Source organism: Syngnathus leptorhynchus, chromosome 1 (genome assembly GCF_054491065.1).
Source record: "Syngnathus leptorhynchus isolate UIUO chromosome 1, UIUO_Slep, whole genome shotgun sequence".
Lineage (NCBI taxonomy): Eukaryota > Metazoa > Chordata > Actinopteri > Syngnathiformes > Syngnathidae > Syngnathus > Syngnathus leptorhynchus.
Genome location: NC_141195.1, coordinates 15,431,588 through 15,455,713, shown reverse-complemented (window position 1 = coordinate 15,455,713; position 24,126 = coordinate 15,431,588). Strand labels below are relative to the sequence as shown.

The window sequence follows — 24,126 nt, the reverse complement described above, 5'->3', positions numbered from 1 at the left end:
AGCACTGCATTAATGCTGAACCCCCCCCCCCCCTTCAATGCCTGCTGGAATACTGGAAGCACTCATATATCATTGACTTTCCAAAGAAAACCTCCGGATGTAACGCTGAACCTCATGTAAATCAGATCAATGAAACTGCGTGCTTTATTGATGTACAGTAAAGCATTTTTTTTTTTATAATACAGTAGTAGTAAGGCATATAGTTGGTGGAATCTGATATGCTGCGAAATATTGTGTTGCAAGAATGACACAAAAGTTAAAAACGAGAAACTAATTCAGTGTCTTGCTCAAAATAAAAGAATGATGGGTCATGCAGCAGAGTATGTGTGTGCGTGTGTCTATCATCATCCTTTCATCGATTACAGATGGATTTCATTTAGCCACTCATGCATGCTTAGTAATAACCCCACAACATCAAAACAAATCACACTTTGAAAACAAAGACATAAGCACGATTAAAATGAATACACAGATAATATGCAGGTACTGTATGTCCCAGTAGTAGCTGTTCAATTGTCTTGACAGAGAAGACAAATGCAGTGAATACATTCTCATTTCAAGCTCCATTCAAGGACTTGGCTACAGTAGAGCAACAACCTCTGAATTTGATTCCATATTTGAGGTCAAGTAGAGTTTGCACTCAGTGGGAACTTAAATAACGTTTGATTAATTTGAGTCGTTTTAAAGTGAGCAGCCTTAACAAAAACAAAAACAAACAAACATACAGGAAGATCTTGAACTACAAAACTAAAACCAGTGTGCAGTTTGTAACCAACAGCCAGTGACGAAATCCAAATGTGTGCCAGTGCAAGAAGCGGCATGTTTTTGTTTTTTTTACAATCTCAAGCAAATGAACCCTTCGCGAAAAATCAAAAGGATTTCAAATTCTCTCAACACTTTTCGGCAAGGCTACACTGCAACTCAAGTTTGGGCGGCCATGAGCCTTACTCAACGTAACAAAGCCGTGACTAACATAGATAAATTGTGTTCTGAAAATCATGAAATCCAATCCAATGTCTGATTATTTTCTGACATGCACTTTTCACTCCCAATCACCCAAAGATGACTAAATTAGTTATTTGATACGAATATTAAATAGTGAGAAGCCTATTCAGGATGGATGATGGAGACAAAGGAAACAAAAATGTGAGTACTGTACTGCATTGGGACCACCAATACACAGAAACACACACACAACGTACTGTAAAGTTACAGGATGCCTGCATTACCTTAACAGTATTGTACGTTGTTATAGAAAGACATTTTCCTCTTAGTAAACACCCTTATTATTACAATCATTCTCTTTTTTATGTAATACAAACGTCTGAAATGCTTATTTTCCCCTTACAAAGCGATGCAAACATAGAACCACACTAAACACACATTTGTATCTTTCTTTGTTGCCTGCCCCTCCGAGAAACTTTTTTTTTTTTTATACAATTGCATAGAAGTTTAAAAACCAGCCTTTTTTCCCCCAATAAAACAACTTCGGGACATTTAAGAAACTACTAAATCTACAAGTTACTTTTTGCTTTTTTTTGTTTAAATTTTATTTTAAGTCATTGCTGGAACCGCAATCCTTCACAAAAATAGACGTTTTATATTTTGCTTGTAAAGTCTTTTTCTCCAATTCAGCTCTACTGACTAAGAAATGGGAGGAAATGGATGCGTGGGGCTTGGGGGTGCAGTGTCAGAAGGGCGGGTCCTTGATGGCGCTTTGTTCATCCGTCATGACGTTGACCAGGGACTCCATAGCGCGGCCCAGATCGTCGGCCATGTGGAACAAACATCCAATGCTAGGACCTGCGGAGTGAGAGAGTTGGAAAACAAAGTGAGTAATAATTAAATAGTATGTACACACACACACACAATAATGTCAGTACCATGGGGCTCTTACTTGACTCTTGCTCTCTACACTTAAAGCTCCATAAGTCTTTGGAAGATATTTATGTTATTGCCTTATACACCATCACAATGGATTTGAAATTAAATACATCAATGTGAGGTGTCAAGCCATTAAACAAAACACCATACTATACAAATACTATATGTCATATAATGAAGAAAAAGAATATTAAAACTGACATGGTGCTTCGTTGGACTGGAGTGATGCTAACCCAACATAGGCAGATCCGGTGGGACCCTTGGCATTATTCCAGTTATTTTGTATTTTTAATGAAACTCAAAAGTACCATATTTATGTTAGACTATTAATGGTTCATGCTTTCACAATACAGTTGTTTGTTTGTAGTATGCATGCACTATTGTCCAGACATACATAGATTCAATTCATCTGCTTTTTACACAAATTCAGGGACACATCTGAAAATATTTTATTCTATCTTTTTTTTGGTCCCTTTATGCTTACAGGACCCATACTGTATGAAACGTGCACCCCTTCCCCCAGAAAAAGAAGCAATAAGCCATGAAGGGCCGTTAATATAAAAAAACTAACCTCTCATTGGTGTCCCCTTCTCCCTCCTGGCCCCCCAAAAAAGGTAAGAAAGGAAGATAAGGAAGAAGGAAAATCAGTATTAGTCAGAGAGAGGAAAGGTGGAGTTGAAGTGAAACTTCTACAAGAATGGACTAGGTATCATAATTGATCAAAAAGCAAACTTCTTCACCTTGGCTATGAGGGAAAGAGTTGTTGAGCTGTTCCATCACTTCCTCCAGTCCAGATGCGTCATGGGAAGGGGTGGAAAATTCGTCATCGCCTAAAACCGCAAGGATATACGTACATTATAGGCCATTTCCACCTCGAGCCCTTTTTTTGTCCATACAAAGTCAAATAAATTGATAAATTCATCTTTATTACAAAAACAATGACAGATACATTAAAAATAAATATTTGGTTTTACAGATGAGTTATTTCAGTAATCATTGAGGTTTTTTTCTTTTTTTTTTAATGGATAGGTACCAACAACCGAATAGCCTCCAGTCCTTAAAATCCTGAAAATGAAAGGATTAAAGCGCGAGCACGAGCGTGTCATCTCACCCATTGTGTCAGTGGTTTGGCTGGCAGCCACGCGCAGCTGAGGCAGGGAGGAGTCAGAGCGCTGAGATGAGGTGGAAGGGGAGGACAAAGCGGTGCCGTTCACCTTGGAGTCCGTCTGCCAACAGAACACACGTCAGACACATGGACATTTGTGTGAGGAGCATGGTCACGGAACAAATTCGACCCAAGACGCGTTTGTGAGCTTGATGAACCTGCTCCAGGAGCTGCCTGAGTCGATGCAGTTGAGACTCCAGCTGTTTGTTGTGGTCCTCCAGGATCTGCATCCGGGCTTCCAGGCGTCCCTTGTGCTGCCGCAGAAGCTTGGCCTCGGCAATGAGCTCAGCGTCCCGCGCTCGCTGCGGCGACACCGGCAGCATTTCCGGTGGTGACGGAAGCGGGGACAGACCCTTCCTGTCGTGCGCCTTCTTCAGACGGTCATATTCAGCTTGCAGCTTCCTGCGGACCAGGCAGACCCGATGACGACATGAGTAATCTGGCAATGTGATCTTCTCAGTCCAATTGAGCCAGAGAGACACGACAAGGCACGATTCCAAGACGCTGAAGGTATTTATTTGGCAGCGGTTCGACAGAGGCTTTGAAAAAGGACGTGGTCAAAAGGCGATTGCCACTGACCTGTTTTCCTGCTCCAGGTCACCGAGGACCCGCTCCAACTCTCCCTTCTCCTCTGTTTCCATGGAGATGAGAATCTGGGCCGGGCTGCGGGGCTGGCTGAGGGGAGAGCCTTGGTTCAGAGACTGGCAGTAGTGTTGGATCAACATGTGCTCGTCATCACTGCAAACAAACATGCACAGCACACGCACAAAAATGAGTATCAAGCGCTTGTCAAAGCCACAAACAGGGCTTCGTTAAAAAAGAAAAAAAAAAGGCCACATTAGTCTGTTTGGAGGATTGCACAGCAATTCATCAACACAAAGGCTTCTTAACTGGGCCAACATTTTCAGATACAGCAAATAACCATGTTTCTAACTTTGGCTACAAAATACATTTTGCAAGAAATATTGTCAGAAGAAAATATTCACACATCCCTATTTTTCACTTGCGGGGGTTCAAATTGAGCATAACGATGAATTGTTTGTTAATAGGTAATAAAAAGGGAAATGGAGAAGAGTAATGTGCTAGAGAGAGGAGATTGGCTAACGGTATGTTTAAAAAAGGTCACAATTTCAGAGTCCTATTAGCCTCAGGTAAAACAAACAAATGCTAACAATGCTGAGAAAGCAAATTACAATGACCTACTGTATGTCATGTGCAATAATCTTTGCACATCATTTAAAATGTACATAATACAAAACAAAATCAGTGACATAGCAAAAGAAAAATGCTAATATGCACATGCATTGAGGACCATGCAAACGATGCAAAAGCAGGAATGGCTATCTTCCCAAATCAATTCATGTGAGCAAAGGAGGAAGCGCAGTCAGCCAATCCATGAGCGATGACAAAAATAAAGAAGAAAGCAAACAGAAAGTGTTTCTCACATGCTCTCATTGGGTGAGATACTGTCATTCAGATAAGAGCCATTACGGTTCTCCATTTCTGCTAACCTGTGGAAGAAACAGAGCAGTCAGTTTGTGAACATTATATTTTAAAGTGTCCCTTTTTTTTTGTACTGATGAAAAATATGGCAACATAAGCCGGATGAGAAAGTGTCTGAAAGGCTATAAAGTCTAGATTGATTTTGGATTTGGTTTCTTAAAACAAAGAAAAATCAAGAGGAAGCAAAGTGTTGCCTCAGGAGATTAGACAGAAAATTATTGACAAGAACTTTTGGGGATCTAACATGTGACTGCGAGCCAGCAAATACCAGGAGGTCTTGGACTTTGTTGAACAGTCCGCAGTTTGACTCAAAATGGATGTTACTCAAGCCCTTGTCAATATTTTTTAGATGGCTACGACCTTGACTCTGTGGTACCTTAACAATATTCATGGATTTTTCTGAGTTGGCGTATTGACCGAGGTTTAAAGAGCCCACGCTGACACCCTGCATGATGCAAGCAGCTACCCAAGATGTCCAGACTTTCCGTTTTTAAATGAATCGATAACCATGGGACCATCACAGCTTCTAAAGCCACGACATATGTAACATTGATCGTGGTGGGTGTCGCTGACGTCACTCTTAAATGATAAAAAGAGTACCTGAAATATGAACTAGGCATTATTTGGACAGAAAGACATTTGGAATGGATATGGATATTTTTTTTTTTTAGACATCCAGTTCTATAGCTAACTCACTTCAAGGTGTGCACTCCTGAATGAGCAATGTAATGAGAGCTACTAAATGCATTTTAATTGTATTAAATTATGTCAATGTATGTTTTTACAATTAAATTACAAAGTATCAGTTTTCTCATTAAAAACACGTTCCAAGTACTTGAAGGGGGGGGGGGGGGGCTTGAATAGATTAATGACATTTACATTCATTCCAATAGGTAAAGATGCTTTGAGATACAAGTATTTTGAGTTACGAGTGTGATTTTAGAATGACGGGCCTCAACATTAACAGCGGCCCCGGTCCCACTGTCAGCTCAGTCACCACCCAAAAAGGCTTGAAGTGGGACCCTGAATAAATAAAAATGCAATGATAAAACTCAGAGAAGCTGTTCAAAAGTTGCATCAATTGCATTCAATTTGTTAATTGAAATGATATGGACTGAAACTTGGACAAGCACTGCGTCAGGAAAGAATCAGGGCAGCTGATCCCATGTGTAGGTGGGATGGGGGAAGGGAGGAGGCGTATCCCCTTGCAGGAAGTGTGCAGTGCTTTATAATTTCTCCAAAATAATGACGATTCCAAATCACATCTATCAAAATGTTCCCAGGTTGGAGAAGGCTCTCTGGAGGAGCGCAAGACTCACAAGGCTGCGCACGGCAGCAGGTGCTGACTATGTACGTGTTTATTTGTGTGTGTGTGAGTGTGTGTGTTACCGGTTGGCGTAGTGCTCGATCCTAGTGTGCGTGTCGTCATGCGAGAGCTGAGGGGATGTGCCGGGCCTGCCGGAAAAAAAATAAAAATAGACAAGACAGGAGCTTTGTGAAATGCAACCGGGGAGACTCATTAATCCATACGCACACTTACGCCACAGGAGCCTACAGAAGGGCAGTGTCGGCATGAGACGCCGATAAATAAAAGTCAGCCATCTCAGAGGACTTCAAGCACTATGGAGTGTTTTTCTTCACAACAAATGACACATTTCACTAGAAACGTTCCTTTAAGACTACTTTGTATCGGGAAGTTCTTTCTTTGGAACTGTGCCTGTGCATTAAGATGGTAAAAGCCATTACACATGGAAGGGAAATAAATGATTTACTATCAATAATGCATCTTTGTTCATCTATTTATGCAAGCGACGCAGGGTGACAACCAGAAGGATTACATGTCATGCATGTACTGTATGGTAAAAAAGTCTGACAATAGGATTTTACTGAAATTTTACTGGGGGGGGGGGGGTGGAGCATTATCACGCTCTGGTCCCCTTTCATGCCTCTAATCTTTATTTCTTAACTTTTTATGGCATGAATAAAATTAACCAATCAAGGAGTGCTGAGATAAAGCGTGACTGGGGGATGGGTCAATTATTATTATGCTGCTTGTGCATTGCTGCTTTCACAGGCTTGTGCGGGGGGGGGGGGGGGGGGATGACACAGTGGGGCTATAGCAAAGGAGATTAGTGTGGTTTCTTGACCGGTTGTCAAATTCAGGTTAGTAACAAGTGAAGAAGAAGGAATGTATTTCTTTGGGTAGAGATACTAAGAGGGAAGTGAGGTGTGAATTGAGAGGCTACGTTCAAATTTTGCCAAACAGCTTCGAGTCTACATACTCCAGCTTTACTATATATAATTATTCTATGTTTAATTTTGATTGGTGCTTTTCCATTGGCTCAGTCATGGTTTAGGAAACACTGTTCTAGTTTATCCACTATGAGGGCAGATGCAGATGGTACTTACGCGTGGTCCACGGGCCAGAAGTTGATCAGTGTGATAGGGCTGCAAGACAGAAAAAAATTAAAAAATAAATATATGGGATGACACTGGTGGTGTCCCGAAGGCATGATGGGAGCTGACTGACAAACAAATACGCTGTGTTGAAATATTGTTATTTTAATGAACAGGCATGTAATATTTTTGCAAAAAAACAATATACTATTTATTGCAAATGTGCAAGCCACATAGACGTAAAAGTAAGATTTAATTGACTTTTTGTTCATTTGTATTTTTCATTCACGACCAACATATGTTTCTCATGAACATATTTAGTGTAATTATGACCTTAATATTGCATTGTTCTAAGTTAGTGAAGTCATGTCATTGTCAAAGGAATGTGGACCACTGTTATAACAAACACCTCATTGAAAACAACTATTCGTACAGCTGCAGGAGTAATTATAGTACTATTTATAAAACATAAACTACAATGCAACGTTAATTACAGTGTGCATCACCATCTGGTTTTCATAATTACTGAATTACCTTACAGCCATACTTCATCCAAATCTTGGTCTGTATCAGGCTGCTAAAATAACAGATGGAATTATGGAAATCTCTACAGTATTTTGTGGGATGAAAAGCTGGAATGAGTGTCGACACCATGGGGAAGCTTTGAAAAAAAAAAAACGTTTGACTTCATGTCCATTGCTCTGCTTAGGGGTGTTAAGTGAGCATTTTTATAGGAAACTCACGTTTCCATGTTGTCGCCTTCCAGAATGGTCTGGACTGGTAGATAGCCCATGCGTGGGTGTTTGGTAAAGTAGCGCTTCGTCCTGAATTTGTTCTTCAACACCTTGGCAAAATCCCTGACATCCTCACCAGATGTAGTCTGGAGAAAGAAAAAAATCTGTCTTTTTAACCAATAATGAACAACGTGGTGTATCATTGCAGTGACATTTTCATTTCCCAGGTAGTCAAAGAACAAAACAAAGGATTTGCTTGGCAAGGATGAGCAACATCATTTCTGTAAGATTGAACTTTTTCATCAAGAGGATTAAATCCCTGATCATGGACAGAAAAATAATGATGCATCAATCACCAAGGCTTTGTTAGAAGATCATGGCGCCCCATCACATTTCCCCAATGTCATATTCTGATTCAGCTTACACTGTAGAGATTTAAAGGGGTGTGACCCAGCATTATTGGCCTCCATTTATTCATTTCATCTAAGGACCATGTCAGGTTAATTCAGATATTTGTTTCCAATTATATTACACGTTTGGTGACCGCAGGCTTGTTATGACAAATTTCTGGTCGTAACCTGCCACATCAACTTTTTTTTTTGGTGTGTGGCCAAAACAGAGCTCAGTGGGCAGCTGGCATGAGTCAACCCTCATGCAAAATGTTGCTACTTTTATTACAAGACCCAGTTTAACAACTGCAGCAGCGCAGTGCAGTTAGCGAGCTAGCTATGTGGATGGACACCCTGAAAACGCATCTTCTCTGTATTCCACAATTGATAAAACAGCTCGCTCAGTGCCGTTATGTTAATTCCCAAGCGAGGAGGTGAGGATGCAGACAAGCTCAATGTCTGTCCGCAGGCTGAGAGGAGTCTTTGAAGCCCGTTAGCTTTCGAACTAGCCGGTGGCTTGCACCTTTCGTCGTGACAAGGAAAACCCAGTGGCGACCTGGTGTGATATATTCCAGCCAGCTATTTGCTTTAAGCAGATGTGCTTTCATGGCTTCGGGCTCTCAGTCAATTCTAATCCATTTTGTGGGGTATTGCAGTACTATGTACGAAGATAGATTTTGGTTGCTGCCGATTACAATTTCTAATGGGTGGAAAAGTACATAGGGTGTCAATCTATTAATTTTGTTTTCCCAAATAAAACTTTTTGCAATGATTTAGATTTTCTTAACTATATAGAAATATTCTTAGACTGATGTGTACTCAGCGAGACCGATACCAAGCAACTGTTACAATTACCGTATTTTCTGCATTATAAGGCGCTCTTAAAAGCCTTTAATTTACTCAAAAAAAGAAACCACAGTGCGCCTTATAATCCGGGGCGCATTATTTATGGATCAATTGGTGAATTTGTTGATCCGTACTGGTTGTTCACAGCGCTCTACCAAAATAGCAAAAATGGCTGGATTTTTTGTTTGTATTAACAATAATTGAAATTGGTAGGAATGCTTGATCCTCAGTAGGCATACAATAAAACTTAAAAGGTGCAATGAAGACATTTGGGAGAAAGTGTTTAGTAGTAATGAGGTTGTTGCTTTAAATCTTCATTTTTAATTGGGCTATTAACTACAAATGCAGGGAGACTTTAGTTTGCAAGGTTTGCCTGTTGAATAAAATATCCTGTTTGCTCAAAGAAAAGCTATCAGTAAACCAGCACTATAATGAGCCTGGGTAATTGCACATCTGAGTAGGAGGAGGATTTTCATAACAAGGACGGCCACTGTCACAGGCAGCCTTTTCAGAGTCAGGCACCAAGTATGTGTGGCGTTTTATTGACAGAGGATGAATATAGATGTGCTCATACCGGTGTGCAGTACTCCACCATCGGGTACTGCATCTTGTGTCCCTTGGCGACGCGACCAGAGAAGAAGCAGCTTTGGCAAATGTCATAGTTGAAATGTTTCAGACTGCGGTATCTGCATTGTGAGAGAACAGAGGAAGAGATCAAAAAAGGAACCTGCCCAAATAGGCAACTAGGAAAGACTGAATTAATCAATGACAATGAGCTGCCGTTTGTCCTTGTTTTCTCCACAGAGGCAGTAGCTGAAGAATACAATTTATCCCTTACAAAAAAAACAGCTACATGATTAAGACCATCGTGATGAGACCACTGGGTGCTTTTATAGCTTCACGCACGGTACTCAACAACACGTATAGACAAGAGCATTAGTCTCGATTTGTTTCAAATCAGGCTGCAACGAAAGCTAAATTCATTTCATGCTTTATTGTCCTTTATGTAAGGAAATTGATGATGCGCCAACATTTCCCCACATGCTCCGAAGGAGATACATTGTGCTGACCTGAATCCGATAATGGGACACTCCTTGCAGATGTTGCACTTGGCCTGGTGTTTGGCTGTCTCTGCAGCAGCCGCGCGGTGCAGCACAGGCAACCACACCATGGACTGGGGTTCCAAACGCATCCAGTCCAAGAACATGGCAGCCTCTAGTTCAGGCTTGTTGTTGGCCTGGAAAGGGTCAAAGGAAGAATTTGGAGTGTACAGTATCATGATCAAATTGGTTTGGCAGGAAACAACCCTCAATAATTATTTCAGCTTGAACTTTGTCAAGATAGAAAAATGACAGAGATTGATTGCATGACTGACATCGGTCACTTCTACAAGATCACTTTGTCACATAATCTTATAGGACTGCGACCAATTCAGGCCCTGCCTGCCACTTGGCTGATTTAAACCCCCCCCAAAAAAAATATCCCGTCAGAAAATAAACACTTGAAACTAAGAGCACTTAGCCAATGGATGGCACTTACAAACTGGAAGCAGCTTCGCACAGAGGGCTCGATGTTGGAGCCGCCGAATGATGCCACCTCGCCAAGTTGCCGTGGGATCTGAATAGAGTCGTGGAGGAGGAGACCGAGGCGACGCTGGTCACAGAAACCGGTGGCGCTTGCAACCTGCCTGAACAAGACTATCAAAGGGGGGAAACATTTCAGTACCATCCTTATTAGGAGTCTTTTGCCAAAGGTGGGGAGATACGTTTAGGTGTTTGTACTTGGAAATTAGTTTTTCTGATGAACTTTTATTTACCACTTTTGAAAAGTGATTTCTGTGCAATAGATTAAGGACCCAAACCGTTCCGTCATTGGGTTTTTGGAAGATTTGTTTTTCTAAACGTGTCTACTTTAATACATGCCGACATAACGGCTAACCTGATAGATGGCGACGTTGCGCTTTCCATTTCGGCATCCAGAGTAAGTCCGTGCCATTAAGCCGAGCAACGGAAAACTCAATTAATTCCTCGTGCCCCGATGACAAAGTTGGTTGAGTTTCCACCACATCTATTTTTTTAAATCAACTAACCTCATACATTCTGTCTCCCTTGGAAGCAATTTACCGCATGCAACATCCTTTTGACTGATACTTCACACATCGAAATTACGGAAGAGGAGAAGGTCGAAAAGGGAATTAAATCCGCTCTAAGAGCTCATTTGTATACCATCAACTAAGTATTTACAGGATTTATAAGCCATCTACAATTTCTAGGGTTGATATTTAAGTGTGACTATGACTTACATCTATATTTATCCTCCAGGTGGGCCTTGCAGAGTGAGATGATTCCAGTTTTGAAGGATAAGGTGCGAATCTTTCCGCTGCGACCGCTGTAAAATAACACGTGACAACTCAAAAGTCCCGCATGGCTTCAAACTAGTCGACAACTTGATGTGCACCTACGTGTCGTAGACGTTGAGTAGCCAGTTGAGGCACATGTCGACGCACAGAGGGACACTGACCAGGTGTGCATGACTCTGTTCCAGCCGCTGATACAGGCTGGTCAGACAGGCTGCCACCTGGGAGATGTCGAGCAGCTGCTCATTCTGCTTCAGGACGTGCTGGTCGAACACTTCGCAGGCTATTGGCATGTTCAGTAGATCCACTGACGTGAAAAGAGAAGAGCGTAAAAACGCCGGTATCCATCAACCCGACAAAAAGGATGGCGGTGGAGAGCTGACATTTAAAATGCAGATGGAAAGGTGCTGCTCACAATGATGACTCCCACCGCACATTTGACATTTTAACTTGGGTTAGGTTGTTCGGAGTTTTGCATTTCGCACGTTAGCATTATGCTCGCACTTAAGTCAGTTATGTGGTTGTTTTAAATACAAAACCTGTAATTAGCATTATGCTAGTAAACTTACCTAAATCACTTATGTGGTTGTTTTAAATACATGATGAGTGATTCTTTGTCTTGTTTAGTTTGACAGTAAACACCAATTGGAAGCGACAAAACAAAAAACAAAAACAAAAACATTGAGTTGTGAAATCAAGTCAAGATATGAATAATAGACCAGGACAGGATTTGGCAAAAGGTAAAAAAACATGATAGATATGATCCATGATCAAATCTTCAAAGTGCCTTGGTGGGCCTCCGCAAAAGAGAGCTCAGTCCTGTGATTGACACATGATCGGTCCGCAGTGTACCTCGCCTCTCACCCGGAGTTACTTGGCCCCTGACCTCCCATGACCCTGACCAGCACAAAAGCTGCAGAAAAATGCCTGGATGCACTCACAGCACAAAGCCTTCTGTAGGCGTCTGAGTTTCATGGCTGTTCGGTAGGCTGAGAATCGAACATTGTTCAGGTCAGCTGAAAAAGAAAGATGAGTCACAAAAAAAGACAGCATTTTATGCAATTCGCATTTCGACAAAAGGTTGAAACAACAAAACACCGTTTCCAGTCAAAAGCATCCTTGTTAAAGTCCTCTAAATGAGCATCTTACACAGTGATTGATAGAGCTCCGCCATCTTGGGATGGTCCCAGCATGTTGTCTGGGTCTGGTGGCTGTTGGAAGAGTGGAAAACACAATAGAACCAGATTCTTCATTACTGATTGTTTTAAGCAGCCTTGCTCACTTAAAACGACAAAACAAAATGTAACCAAAATCATAAATACTTAACTAATAGAATCTTGTCTCAATTTATTTTGTGTTGAATTTGTTTAATTGAATCCAAAGTAGTTATTCTTTTATATAACAGGTTACAGAGGACCGAATGTGCCAAAATTAAGTAAATAAACCATGAAATGTTTAAAAAAAAGTCATTAATTAATTCAATGTTTCATTGTTTTTAATTAAATATTAAATCAAACAATGAATATGATAAATCTGCCATTAAATAATTAAATGTACCATTAAATAAAGAGATGCCAAATTAATTAAATTTCCAGTGATTTTATACGTATTAAATTATTTCTTTATTTTATAAAAATTTTCTTGGTCCTGTGTTACATTGTTTCATTTTTTTTTTTTAATTTGTCAAACGCTCCTATCAAAGTTAGTGGGTGGGGGTAAGGTCTGATGAAGACCCATTCTCTGCCTTAACCTGAAGTGATTGGACCCGTGGTGGCTACGTTGATGGAGGAATTTCATGAGCTTCCAAGACATTTTGGACCTTGCTAAATATATGAAAGCAGGACCTACAGAGCCCAAGCATGTTCAATGTAAAGCAGAAAAATTAATTCACCCATCAACTTTTTGTCACAGTGTCAATGAAAAATATCAACGAGTGTGATAACTATGTATTTTCTTGTTTTTTAAAAACATTAAAATATGTCACTGGTATAGATAAACCAACAAAAATAAAATAAATAAATAAAGAAATAGTAAATAATTGATGCACCAAAGTAAAATTGCTGAATTTCTGATAGCAGATTTCTTGGTAATTATCTCTCAGCATAACAGCATAACAAAACAAAACATTTTACTACACAGCCTGTCCATAGTTTCGCTTTCAACTCATAAAAGATGACAACGATGCCTCCTTTCCTCACGTGTCCAGATGATCTTTTAAAAGTGCATATGTCAAAGTCGGTCAAACACTAGCGTGGCTTGCAGTTAACCTTTGTCTGGAGAACGCTTGAAAATAATAATTCATACACATGCCTTGTTTTGCAGCATGTCCCGTGCACTCCAACTAAAGAGGAGATGGCTCCCGTGGCACTAGAAAATCACAACCCGCGCAAAAATAGCTCAGCCACTCAGCTCATTATTACTATGATGCCGTCAAACATTGAACACCTCATTATTATACATTACATGTGCACCGGACAAACACTGGTGCAATATGACTGGCTGCAATTCAGCCACACCCGAGCAGATGTCTCACTGAGATTCATCACAGGAGGACACAGTCACACACACACACACACACACACACACACACACACACACACACACACACACACACACACACACACACACACACAAATCATACCAACACATTTGTAAAGTCGATACATCTCAAAGAAAGGTAATCCAGTCCAAGGACAAGCCAAAATGTTGGCGCTACATTTTAACACCGTAAAAAACGTTTTTTTTTCTCAACGTCCTCAGATTACGATAAAAGGCAGCAATTATTTTCTCACGGGAGCAATTAAATTTGCCACCACTGTGACCTGAAGGCTAGAGAAAAGACAGTAAGTGGAGGCTTAAAGGGGAGGGGGGGGGACAGAAAGAAAAAACTAAAATCTGAAGCTGTAGGAGCCAAATGGGAATTTTAAAAATGCATAGTTTTTTTTAAGGATACACTTGGCACACCTTTGTGTTCTGCTCTTCACAAATTCTAAATAGAATGGACTCTGCAACATTTTTCGAACAAAAGCCAAATGACTGTTCAAATACTTTAACGCATAGTTTGAGCCCGTTGTTTGACTCTCGTCAACACCGAGTTGTGCTTATGCTGCTGCCCCACACACAATTTTGCACATCATAATACCAACTACTTTGTAACGACGCTCTTGTTCTTTTACATGTTGTGAACTTCCTCATGACCAGCTTTTATCACATGTTCTTGTTTTTTCTTTTTATACTTCTGTGTAAACTGTACCAGGCTTTGACTTAAAAGGGTTCTTGTGCCCTTTGGCCTGTCGTCTTAGTTTTTTATGTCGGGAGGTTAAGTTTGTCAGGCATTGGAACAACTACTTACACAAAAATTTGTTAAATTTGTTTGACTATACCTAGTCGAAGAAGCTGCAGGGGCACACTTAATTTTTGTATTTTTTTTTAAGGAGAATCAGAAAAATGTGTTTGGGATTGTTTAGCCTCGATAGAGGACTTTGCTTTCCAGCTTTCAAGAGCTATCTAGACTACAGTAGTTCTCTCAAAAACTTTTTACAGCAAGTGCCACCTAAAAAAAGACTTAGCACTATTGTGACTAACAGTCAAGTACAATAGTCTAGTAGGCCTAAGCGTTCATATAAAAACAAACAGAGGTTTTATTCTTATTGTCCTATACGGTATTGTTATAAACCACTGTAACATTATGCACAGTGTGAACATTTCCACTGCTCTGAAATATTTGAATATTCATATCAATGCATTGAATTTAACAATTATTCTTTCGCACAAATACCAAAAGTGGTATAGATATCACTCTTTGTGAATCACTGTTTTACAGCATTTTGGTGTGAGTGTGTGTAAGGGGGGGGGGGCTGTGGACATAAACTCAAAGAAAACAAATATCCACACAAACATGCTCTACATCTTGGAGGAGACAGGACTGTCAAGAGGTAGCAGACCTATAGTTATAATAAAAGATCAAAGGGATTTTACTCATGGTAGTCAATTATGAGTTGAGTGAAAATAGAAGTCTTCTGGACATAAATCTCGAGACTTGCTATTTGATGTTGAAATGAATATTAACGGAACGCTCTAAGGCTATATTTACATTGCCCAATTCTGATTGAATGTCCATGCAGTAGCCACGTTTTTCCTCCATGTGTATTTCAAGTGACACATATCCAATATGGCTGTATTTGATGGAACCCATGAAACAGCTTGCAAGGTCAGATGGCCAAACTCGCATTGACAGACGTTCGACCTCAGTCCGCATTCATAAGAGGACTGATTCTGACACGAGCAAATCCGATTCAATTGTTTTTTTTCTTTATTCATGTGCTACCATGAAGCACAACTGAATAATATCGCCTGAGCGTAAAAACTCTTTTGCCCATAGGTATGAATGTAAATGGTTGTTTGTGTGCAGTATTTGTGCCCTGTGATTGGCTGGCGACCAGTTCAGGGTGGACCACATCTCTTGCCCCACGTCAGATTGAATAGGCTCCAGTCAAGTCATCAATAGCCTAACATCCAGTACCACAAAAATCATGCTACCTCTGTCAGTATTTCCGCCATGTGTGTTTTTTTATCTATGGGGAACAGTTGAAATGTAAATTACATCTGTTATTCCATCTCCCCATGAAGCAATTTTCCTTACATAACATATTTTTGACTGACTTTTCACACTTTTAAAGTATGGCGGAAGAGAGAGAAAAAATGGCTAAAAAAACCCATTCAAGCCATTTCCCTGCTCTGGCGCTGTAAAATAACAGATTTAGGGCTGAAATTCACTTCCAGAACAAATAACATTACAGCGGAACCAAGTTATCGTGATATATTTTCTGAGAAACGAGTACAGAAAAATAAAGAAGAAAATGATAAAAAAATCTATATAAAAAATAACATTCAAACTTAAATAAACAATAAAATGGTATTAGGAATTTTGAGTCTAAAATGATGTCAATTAAATCGGTGAAAAAATGATGCTTAAAAACTAGGCACCTTGGCTCTATAAAGTTTAGGAAACACTGGTACACGGACCTTTTGAACACATCGGCAAGCAACATTTGGTGGACCACAAGCTTAACATAAATCAAGCAAGGGTCTTGTAAATGATTACAAATATTAACAAGTGACTACGTTTCGGTCCAACAGTGTGAAGACATCCTTCAACTGTGTTTTGACTACGCACGCACGGATGAACACCGGTGCCCACATTCTGCACCATCCATCCCGCATCGAGCACCCTTATTTTCGACAACTCTAAGCGTGTGTGTGTGTGTGTGTGTGTGTGTGTGTGTGTGTGTGTGTGTGTGTGTGTGTGTGTGTGTGTGTGTGTGTGTGTGTGTGTGTGTGTGTGTGTGTGTGTGTGTGTCGGGGGTGCACGGTTGAGATCCGTGGGAGTGCGCGAGGTTCAACACTGCGGCTGAGCATCACTCACACACAATGACGTGCACTGTCTTCGGCCGCATCCCACCTTTAAATCGGATCCGATGCATAAACATTTCCAAACGCTGACTGACACAACGAAGGGGGGGGGGGGGGGGGACGTTAGGGGGATTGCGTGCATGTGAAGGAATGCAACGCACTGATGCATCAGCCTGCAGAATAGAGCGATGCGGCGCGCGTGCACAAATCAACACAAATCCCCCACCAAGCGCACGCGCGCAAATAAACGCACACCCACACCTCGAGATCCGATTGCAGTGTGTTTGCTTTTAAGCACAATGGAGCCTCTTTAGATTTTAAAAATGGGCCACAAACATGTTTCAGCAGACGCCGAACGAGGAAATACCCGAGCCAGGTATCCACACTCGGAAGACCACCGCTACGGAAGTTATAAGCCTATTACTGTACAAGTTAAAAGCATTGTTTTCCATTCAATGACGCTCGATCCCTTCAGCATTATGCAATTATATAATCTATATATATATTTTTAAAAAAAAGGGGGGGGTACCCATCGATTTCATGCCACATTCCAAATCTTAAGTCAATACATCTTTTCCCTTATTCCCAAATGAACCACACGCCAAATATCTGATCTTTTCAAATAAGACAAGCTTTGTAGATCAGCGCCAATGTGCTCGCCGTGAAAACGCGCAACCAACGTCAGCGGCGTAAAACACCCCCAAAGGGGAAAAAAAGGAAAACACACACGCACACAATTATCGAACCACAATTAATAAAAGCAGTCACCGGTACTCACTTCCGAAGCTGCTCCCGCATTGTCGCCAATGATTCGTGGAGAACAGAGCACCCAATGTTGCCGCCAATCTCGCTCCCAATATCGGCAAAAGCCCTTTTCCACGGTTCGACCCAGCGTCTAAGCAACACCAGGACAACCTTGCCGGAGCTTGCCCGTGCTTGTGATTATTGGTGTGTTAATACTGGTGGCTATGCAGAGGAGAGGTTGGCTGGCTGAATGGATGTCCCGAGTGAAGCCCGCCAAGGTGCGACAAAACAAAAAGCTTACTTCCGCTAAACTCTTTCCAAAATAAATGTCCTTGTTATTTGTTGAGGTCGCAATAAATCTCCACCTATCTTCAGCAATACACACCTAGAAACATTTCATTTCAGGGAAAATCAATTATTGTACTTTGGAGGACATTTATGTCTTCCTCTCGTACGGAAACTGCAGACACAACATGTACTTAATATCACTTATGAGTTACTGATGAACTAAAGCATGAATTAAACTTTAAGCCATCTTTTTTTACGTCTGCACAAAAGTCGGGCAAATGTATCACTACATTATAATCATCAGTGACTATCTTAAAAATATATCCAGTATGGTGTGTGTGTCAGTCAAACGAATTCAACCCGCTTACCCATTTATAAAAGAAAAAATACAGCCATACCAGGTTTCTTTTTTTTTAGAATATGGCAAAGTTTGTTCTTGACCAGTAAACAGCTTAGTATTGCAATCGACACAGCTCGAGCACTTAGGGCAACCCAAATTGTTATCTAGTTCGTGTAGGACTAACAGAAATGAGTATTCAAATAAAATGTAACAAAATTTAATTGAGCAAGAGTAATTCTTTTGGTTAAATGTATGTGAATTGGAATGTCCATTCTAGCACTGGCGAATCGTGTTACTAGCAGCCAAGACCCAATGTAATCAAGCTGAAGCATTTATTTTGAAAAGAAAAAAAAGTCCCAGTTCTGGTCAAGCTCGTTTTACTTCAGTGCTTAACTCAGCTGTGGTGAAGCTCCCCCCTTCCCCCATCGGTGTTAGTGAAAAGAAAGGGGCTGAGGTGCTCCCAAGAAGTTCTCTCCTTTTCAACATCACCACAGAGGAAGAGAGAGCGAGAGAAAGACAAAGAGAGAAAGCCAGACAGAGAGAAAGACTTATGTGGAAGCACAGTCGACGGGTAAAATAAAGAGAACTTTAGGTGTATTGCCCTATTTTAATGTTGCTGTGTCTTGCAAAAAAGAAAACCCTGCAAAGCAACTCATCCTGTTATTTGCCAAACATCAACTTTGATCTCCCCACAACGGTTGCCTGTTTCTACCTGTGTGCATGTGTGACGTACATGCTTCAGTAAAGTCCTCATTTAAACAGTAATACATTGCAGTAGTGCCCCCAAACCTTTCTAGATACACATCGTGATTTTTTTTTAGGGATGTTTGATATAACTTTTTTTTTTCACACCAATACAGTAAGAGTACTCAAATCTTAGTCGTCACTGATCCCAATATCAATTCATTTGAAGGATAAACCTCTAAATTACAGTTAAGCAATTTTCCTTAAATTATGTGAAATTTTCAATTTTTCCTCATTTCTAGTATCTAGTTCATGAAATGGCCACATGAGGTACTAGTGTGTGTGTGTGCGTGTGTGTGTGTGTGCATGCATTCGAATGGCAGACTCACAGCGTCGTGGTCATCAGGTCAGGTCCAGCCTTTTCTCTGTATTTGGAGATAAAAAACCCTGTCACTTGACTTTCCCTCCTCCATACAACTTTTTGCTTTAACCTTGATTTTCTCCAAGTGGTGTTTCCAATGAATTGATCACTGACATCATTCAGTTACTACAGACATGGAAACGATGCCAGTAGCTGAAGCATAGCACTTAAGTTAGTTTGCGGAAGAAGCAGGAAAGAAGCTTTGAATAAAAGGCAGGTTTAGTCGATGAGTATCCCGAGATCACGTCTTGAAAGAAAAATGTTAACCATGCAATGACATAGATGCCATGCTACTTTGGTACACAAAGAAACATGCATGAACACAACATGTTTAGTTGTTGTTTTTTTTATCAGTAATGTTTAGGCTCCAATTTTTCATAGATCAACAAAAAAAAAAAGATAATTTCAAAGAAGAATTTCCCCACAGCAGTATAGGTGCACTAAAGTGCTCAACAACAAAAACTCTTTTACAACTTTAAACATTCAGATCACCGTAGAATATAGTAATCTGCAAAAAACAATGTGTATAGAAGTTGCGAAGATGTTAAGTCAAACTAAGTTCCTGTACCCGATCCAAATTTCACAACAGCAGCAATCTAAACAATCAAAACTGTAATTACACAAGTTTACATCACGGTGAAATTGAAACACACTATACTTGTGATTTGCATTTATTTATTCATTTATTTTTATTTTTTTTATTATTTATTTATTTATTTATTTATTTTTTCATTTTTTTTTTTTTTTTATTTGTTTATTTATTTATGTTCAGAAAGCAATTTTTTTTTAAAGTGATATGGCTTTTGGAATTTCCTGTCAGACAAATGTCTGTTTGCTGGAGACAAGTGGTCTTTTTAACTTGTCTTTTGAAATGTGCAATTACCTCTCTTTTTTTCCTAACTCCTCACTGTGTGTGGATGTGGATATTCCTTTTTTTTTATTATTTATACCTTGAGGGAGCACGCACAAACGTTTAGAGCTTAAAATTCACTCGATGATCGCAAAGATTAAAATGTTCATCTCACAGCGTGAACCATTAGCGGAGGAATGATGCAATCGTTTTACATTGAGGAATGTGCCTCTCAGACTGCAAAAAAATAAAAACCCCACCTTTCAATTACGGTCTTTATAGACCATACTTACTTGTTAAGCTAGAGACGCAATGTATTTCATATTCATCAACTGGGAGAAATCAAATTGATTCTACCACCTTTTGAATTACTGAAGATGGTTCTTAGCCCTATAACAGTCTTGAAGGACTGCCTCTATAACATGAACGTTTCCAAGGCCATGTAACAAATGTACCGAATGGACCAGAACATATTGGCATTTTACACGGTCTCAAATAACAGTGTTATTATAATCCCCAAAGGGAAATTCAATTTACACATGGCTTTAGATTTTCACTGTACACCACACACAAATGCAGAGCACACACATGCAGCCAATGCAAGACGAGATATGTGACCCCCTAGAGCTGAGACAATGCAACATCACACTTATGGCTTGATTTACGCACATCCTAAGAGTGGGTGGCAACTTGCTGGTTAACTCACAAACAAATTACACTCGCTGCAAGCGGAAGAATGACGGCAGCTGCTATACGTAAAAGAAGCTTATTCACTTGAGATGCCGGAGCTCCTAAAATCATCACTATGGAAAATTTGGGGAGAGCACCTCACGTGGATAGTAAAATTTGAAAGTGACGGAACTAAAAGTGCTAGCGGAAGCCGATTACTGAGTTACAGATTGCTCGAATCATTAGGAAGAAAACATCCACCATGACTCCTTCTTGTGACCGACTCTGAGTCAGCACTTATTCAAAAGCTTCAAAATGAAGTTGCTGAAGAGAAGTTTGTCATGATGATTTTTGTTTGAAGAAATAGAAATATTAACCATCACAACCAACACGTAGTGTGTTTTCTAGATAATACAAAGCAGCTAGAAAAGCGAATAGGGGTCATCCAAGAGTAAATTTGCATTCAATGTCATCATATTTCTTGACTTGAGAGGTATATTTTTGCTGCTGGAACAGATGTACTTACTTGATATAGTAGGGCACGTTGTTCGGAGAGACACTCTGCTCGAAGGGGCTATCAACAGATCCTGCGGAGACAAGGCTGGATTTTCAACTGTTTCAAAAAAAAAAACCACTTGTGTGTTATCTACAAAGTATTTCATCATAAGCAAGAGAAGCAGACTCATAAAAAGCCAAACAAGCGTAAACTGTGTCAGCTATATTAAAACGACCTTAATGCCTCGCAGGTAACATTCCTGGAGTCAAAACTTATCACGCGTGCACAAGCACATACAAACATCTTGTTAAACATTGTGAATTTACTACCCTGCTTCGGTGCGTGACATTTTTGCAGTTCATGCAAAGAGTGCCTCAGGAGTTCAATAATAATCAATAATAGTAGTAGCCAGCAGCTATCGTGGACTTCTACTTCAGCTCCACTCGCACAAGAGGAGTGGACAATTACAATTGGCGCACGATCGATCAACAGTACCAGTTGAAGAGTATCATTTGACAGATGGCTCAGAGCGCATTCACATTACCAAGGGTGAATATAAAACTCAAATCATACCTGACAGAAGAATGGATTCAAGAGTGCAGGGTCAGATTGAAATTTACTGACCTGACTGAAAAGTACATTAATAGATCACCATGAGAAAGATTATTTCACTCACCATGAAGGAGGCCAAAATCTTGCTGTGCATCCATCAGCTGCTTTAGATAGTCACTGGCCGAGACCTCGGGGAGAAAAAGATAATCATAACAATAATGAGTGTGTTATATCTTCTAGAAATGGAACATGTTATTAGGTACATAATCCAATGAGATCAAACGCAAGACCCTATTTCAGCCTTGGTCGGCTTGCAGTGGTGGAGGAACTGCAACTGTAAACTTAAAAATGTGGCCATCGCATTAAACCAAGCAACAAAACTATTAGAATAAAATTGGCAATGTTTTTTTTTTTGGGGTAAATGAACAGTTGAGCCTTAACACACTTTGAAAACAGTTCTAAAAGAAGTCATGATTTTACAAGAATAACAGATAGAGAAAATGGATGGATGTGTCTCGGTTCGTTTTCAGCATCCTGTAGGATGTGTGACATATCTCCTACGGTGAGCTGGCATTCATTAAAATCATAATTATTCAGCCACTCAGTGACTGCGGCCCCCAAATGCTTTAACGTTCCTCATGAAATTAAACCTTTCAAATGGGAAGCGAGATGACGCAGAGCCAGCTGATGCGTGAGGGCGTGGTTCTCTGCAGGAAGCACCCGCAAGATGTCTGCACAAGCCGTATTAATCCCAATAATGTTCCCTTACATGGGGCCCCAACAGGGATGTAGAAGAAGATTTTGGAAGTATTTAAAAAAAAAAAAAAAAAAAGTGAATCACCAGAAGTGTCTCAGCGTTTCCTTAATAGAACAAGTATGTAATCCAGCCGGAATGAAGCGTTCAACTAATTAACCGTCTTTTGCTCTCAAGCAGTCTGGAGGCCGTACTCTGGAGCGAGGATGAGTACATGTGTGATGAGGCTCAGATGTAGAAATTTTATTTTGTGTCTTCATGCTCACCCTACTCAAGCCATTTGTGCTCCAGTTGTTTTTTCCCCCTGGTATCTATAGTAACCGAATAGAATTGTACAAATGAATAGGAGCGCGAGGAATTTGCTGCAATTACTCAATAAGTGAATGCTTGTGTCAACCGGGCAGCTTCACAGTGTTCTGAGCAAAGACCATGAGGTTTTGTTTGAAGCATCCAGGAACCATGGGATCATGGTCGTAAGAGTCGATGCGAGGTGGAAAAAACGGAAATATTTGATATATTTTCATATTTAATATGATGTAGAAATATTGTGTACCAATATGACCATTTCAAGAATTTGCACAACGATCAGTTCTTACTAGTCTCCGATTTCAAAACTAGTTCTTTATAATTTGAGAGTCCTTTCTCTGTACCTGCAACATTTTCCAGCGTGTGTTGAGTTCTTCAATGTGTTTCAAGTTGCTGGCAGACAGCTGAATTTCAGGCAAAGTGAAAGTGGAGGCCAACTGGTTCATGTGCGTTACGTCTTCCTGAATGGGTGCAATCTCTTCCTGAAACTCCTTTGTCACATACATGCCAACACAAGGAAGTTAGACGCAGTACGTTTCATGGTTACGACCGTCTGTGTGGACAAAAGACAAATCACACCTTGACTCTTTGGATGTGCTTGGGCAGCGAGTCGATGTTAATGTCACTAACAGGCTCCCAGGCGTCTTTCACCATCTCTGCCTGCCTCAGCTGCCCATCCACGAGGTCCTCCACCTCCAGGAGTTCTATCAGTCGCTGCAGAGCGAGCTCAAGCCTCCTCTGCCAATCAGCTGAATTGCTATTAAGCTGCTCCCATTTGGTCATGACGTCATTTGCTTCCTTGCGCAGGATTCGCCCGACGTTTTGGGCACGCTCCAGGGAACCAAATTCTGAGATACAAACAGGGACTCAAATCATATTTAAGTCCTGTTACAAATGTCGTTTGTGATATGCACTGACTAGAAAAGTTATTTTCTGTGTCTTTTCTATACCAAAATTGGGTTGTTCCTCTGCACAGCAAGACGTGCAATATCATAGATTAGCATGACATGACAAAAACATTGCTCAAGTCATGATATTTTCAGAGACTTGATTTCATCAAAAATCAATGACAACTGCTAACTTTGAGCAGGTCGAATAAAAAAAGACGCAAGTTCAGTACCTACATGTAAACTGAATAAAATGTCACACACTCAAAAGATACTGCGTGAACTTTTGCAGTGCAATTGGAGGGTGCTTTGTGCCTTCAGTTATAAACAGCTGGATTCCGACCTCCCTCGTTCCATTCTGCCCGGTGGCTCATAAAACCTCAGCAGTAACTGGGTTGTTGCCATGGTGCCACAAAGTTTGTTTGTTAACCTCCACATGTGACCATTGC

General features: G+C 40.4%; 1 protein-coding gene across 6 annotated transcripts in view; it reads right to left on the bottom strand.

Moving 5' to 3' along the window:
* Window positions 1–49: 49 nt before the first annotated feature.
* Window positions 50–24,126, bottom strand: part of dmd (dystrophin) — a 94,379-nt gene continuing 70,302 nt past the window's right edge. For 3 of the 6 annotated variants that reach the window (XM_085905572.1, XM_085905580.1, XM_085905615.1), the window contains 21 exons: window positions 23,370–23,638; window positions 23,135–23,281; window positions 21,855–21,918; window positions 21,209–21,269; window positions 19,132–19,167; window positions 12,424–12,485; window positions 12,216–12,290; window positions 11,380–11,581; window positions 11,221–11,306; window positions 10,458–10,615; window positions 9,989–10,155; window positions 9,493–9,604; window positions 7,693–7,829; window positions 6,962–7,000; window positions 5,942–6,007; window positions 4,495–4,560; window positions 3,629–3,787; window positions 3,208–3,451; window positions 2,996–3,110; window positions 2,625–2,714; window positions 50–1,803 (listed from right to left, as the gene is read on the bottom strand). In XM_085905572.1, coding sequence (XP_085761698.1) covers window positions 1,691–1,803; window positions 2,625–2,714; window positions 2,996–3,110; window positions 3,208–3,451; window positions 3,629–3,787; window positions 4,495–4,560; window positions 5,942–6,007; window positions 6,962–7,000; window positions 7,693–7,829; window positions 9,493–9,604; window positions 9,989–10,155; window positions 10,458–10,615; window positions 11,221–11,306; window positions 11,380–11,581; window positions 12,216–12,290; window positions 12,424–12,485; window positions 19,132–19,167; window positions 21,209–21,269; window positions 21,855–21,918; window positions 23,135–23,281; window positions 23,370–23,638 — 2,468 coding nt within the window. In that variant the 3' untranslated portion in view covers window positions 50–1,690. Of the gene's footprint in view, window positions 1,804–2,455; window positions 2,482–2,624; window positions 2,715–2,995; window positions 3,111–3,207; window positions 3,452–3,628; window positions 3,788–4,494; window positions 4,561–5,941; window positions 6,008–6,961; window positions 7,001–7,692; window positions 7,830–9,492; window positions 9,605–9,988; window positions 10,156–10,457; window positions 10,616–11,220; window positions 11,307–11,379; window positions 11,582–12,215; window positions 12,291–12,423; window positions 12,486–19,131; window positions 19,168–21,208; window positions 21,270–21,854; window positions 21,919–23,134; window positions 23,282–23,369; window positions 23,639–24,126 lie in introns of all 6 variants that reach the window. The other 3 variants (XM_085905588.1, XM_085905597.1, XM_085905605.1) reach the window with 2 other exon arrangements.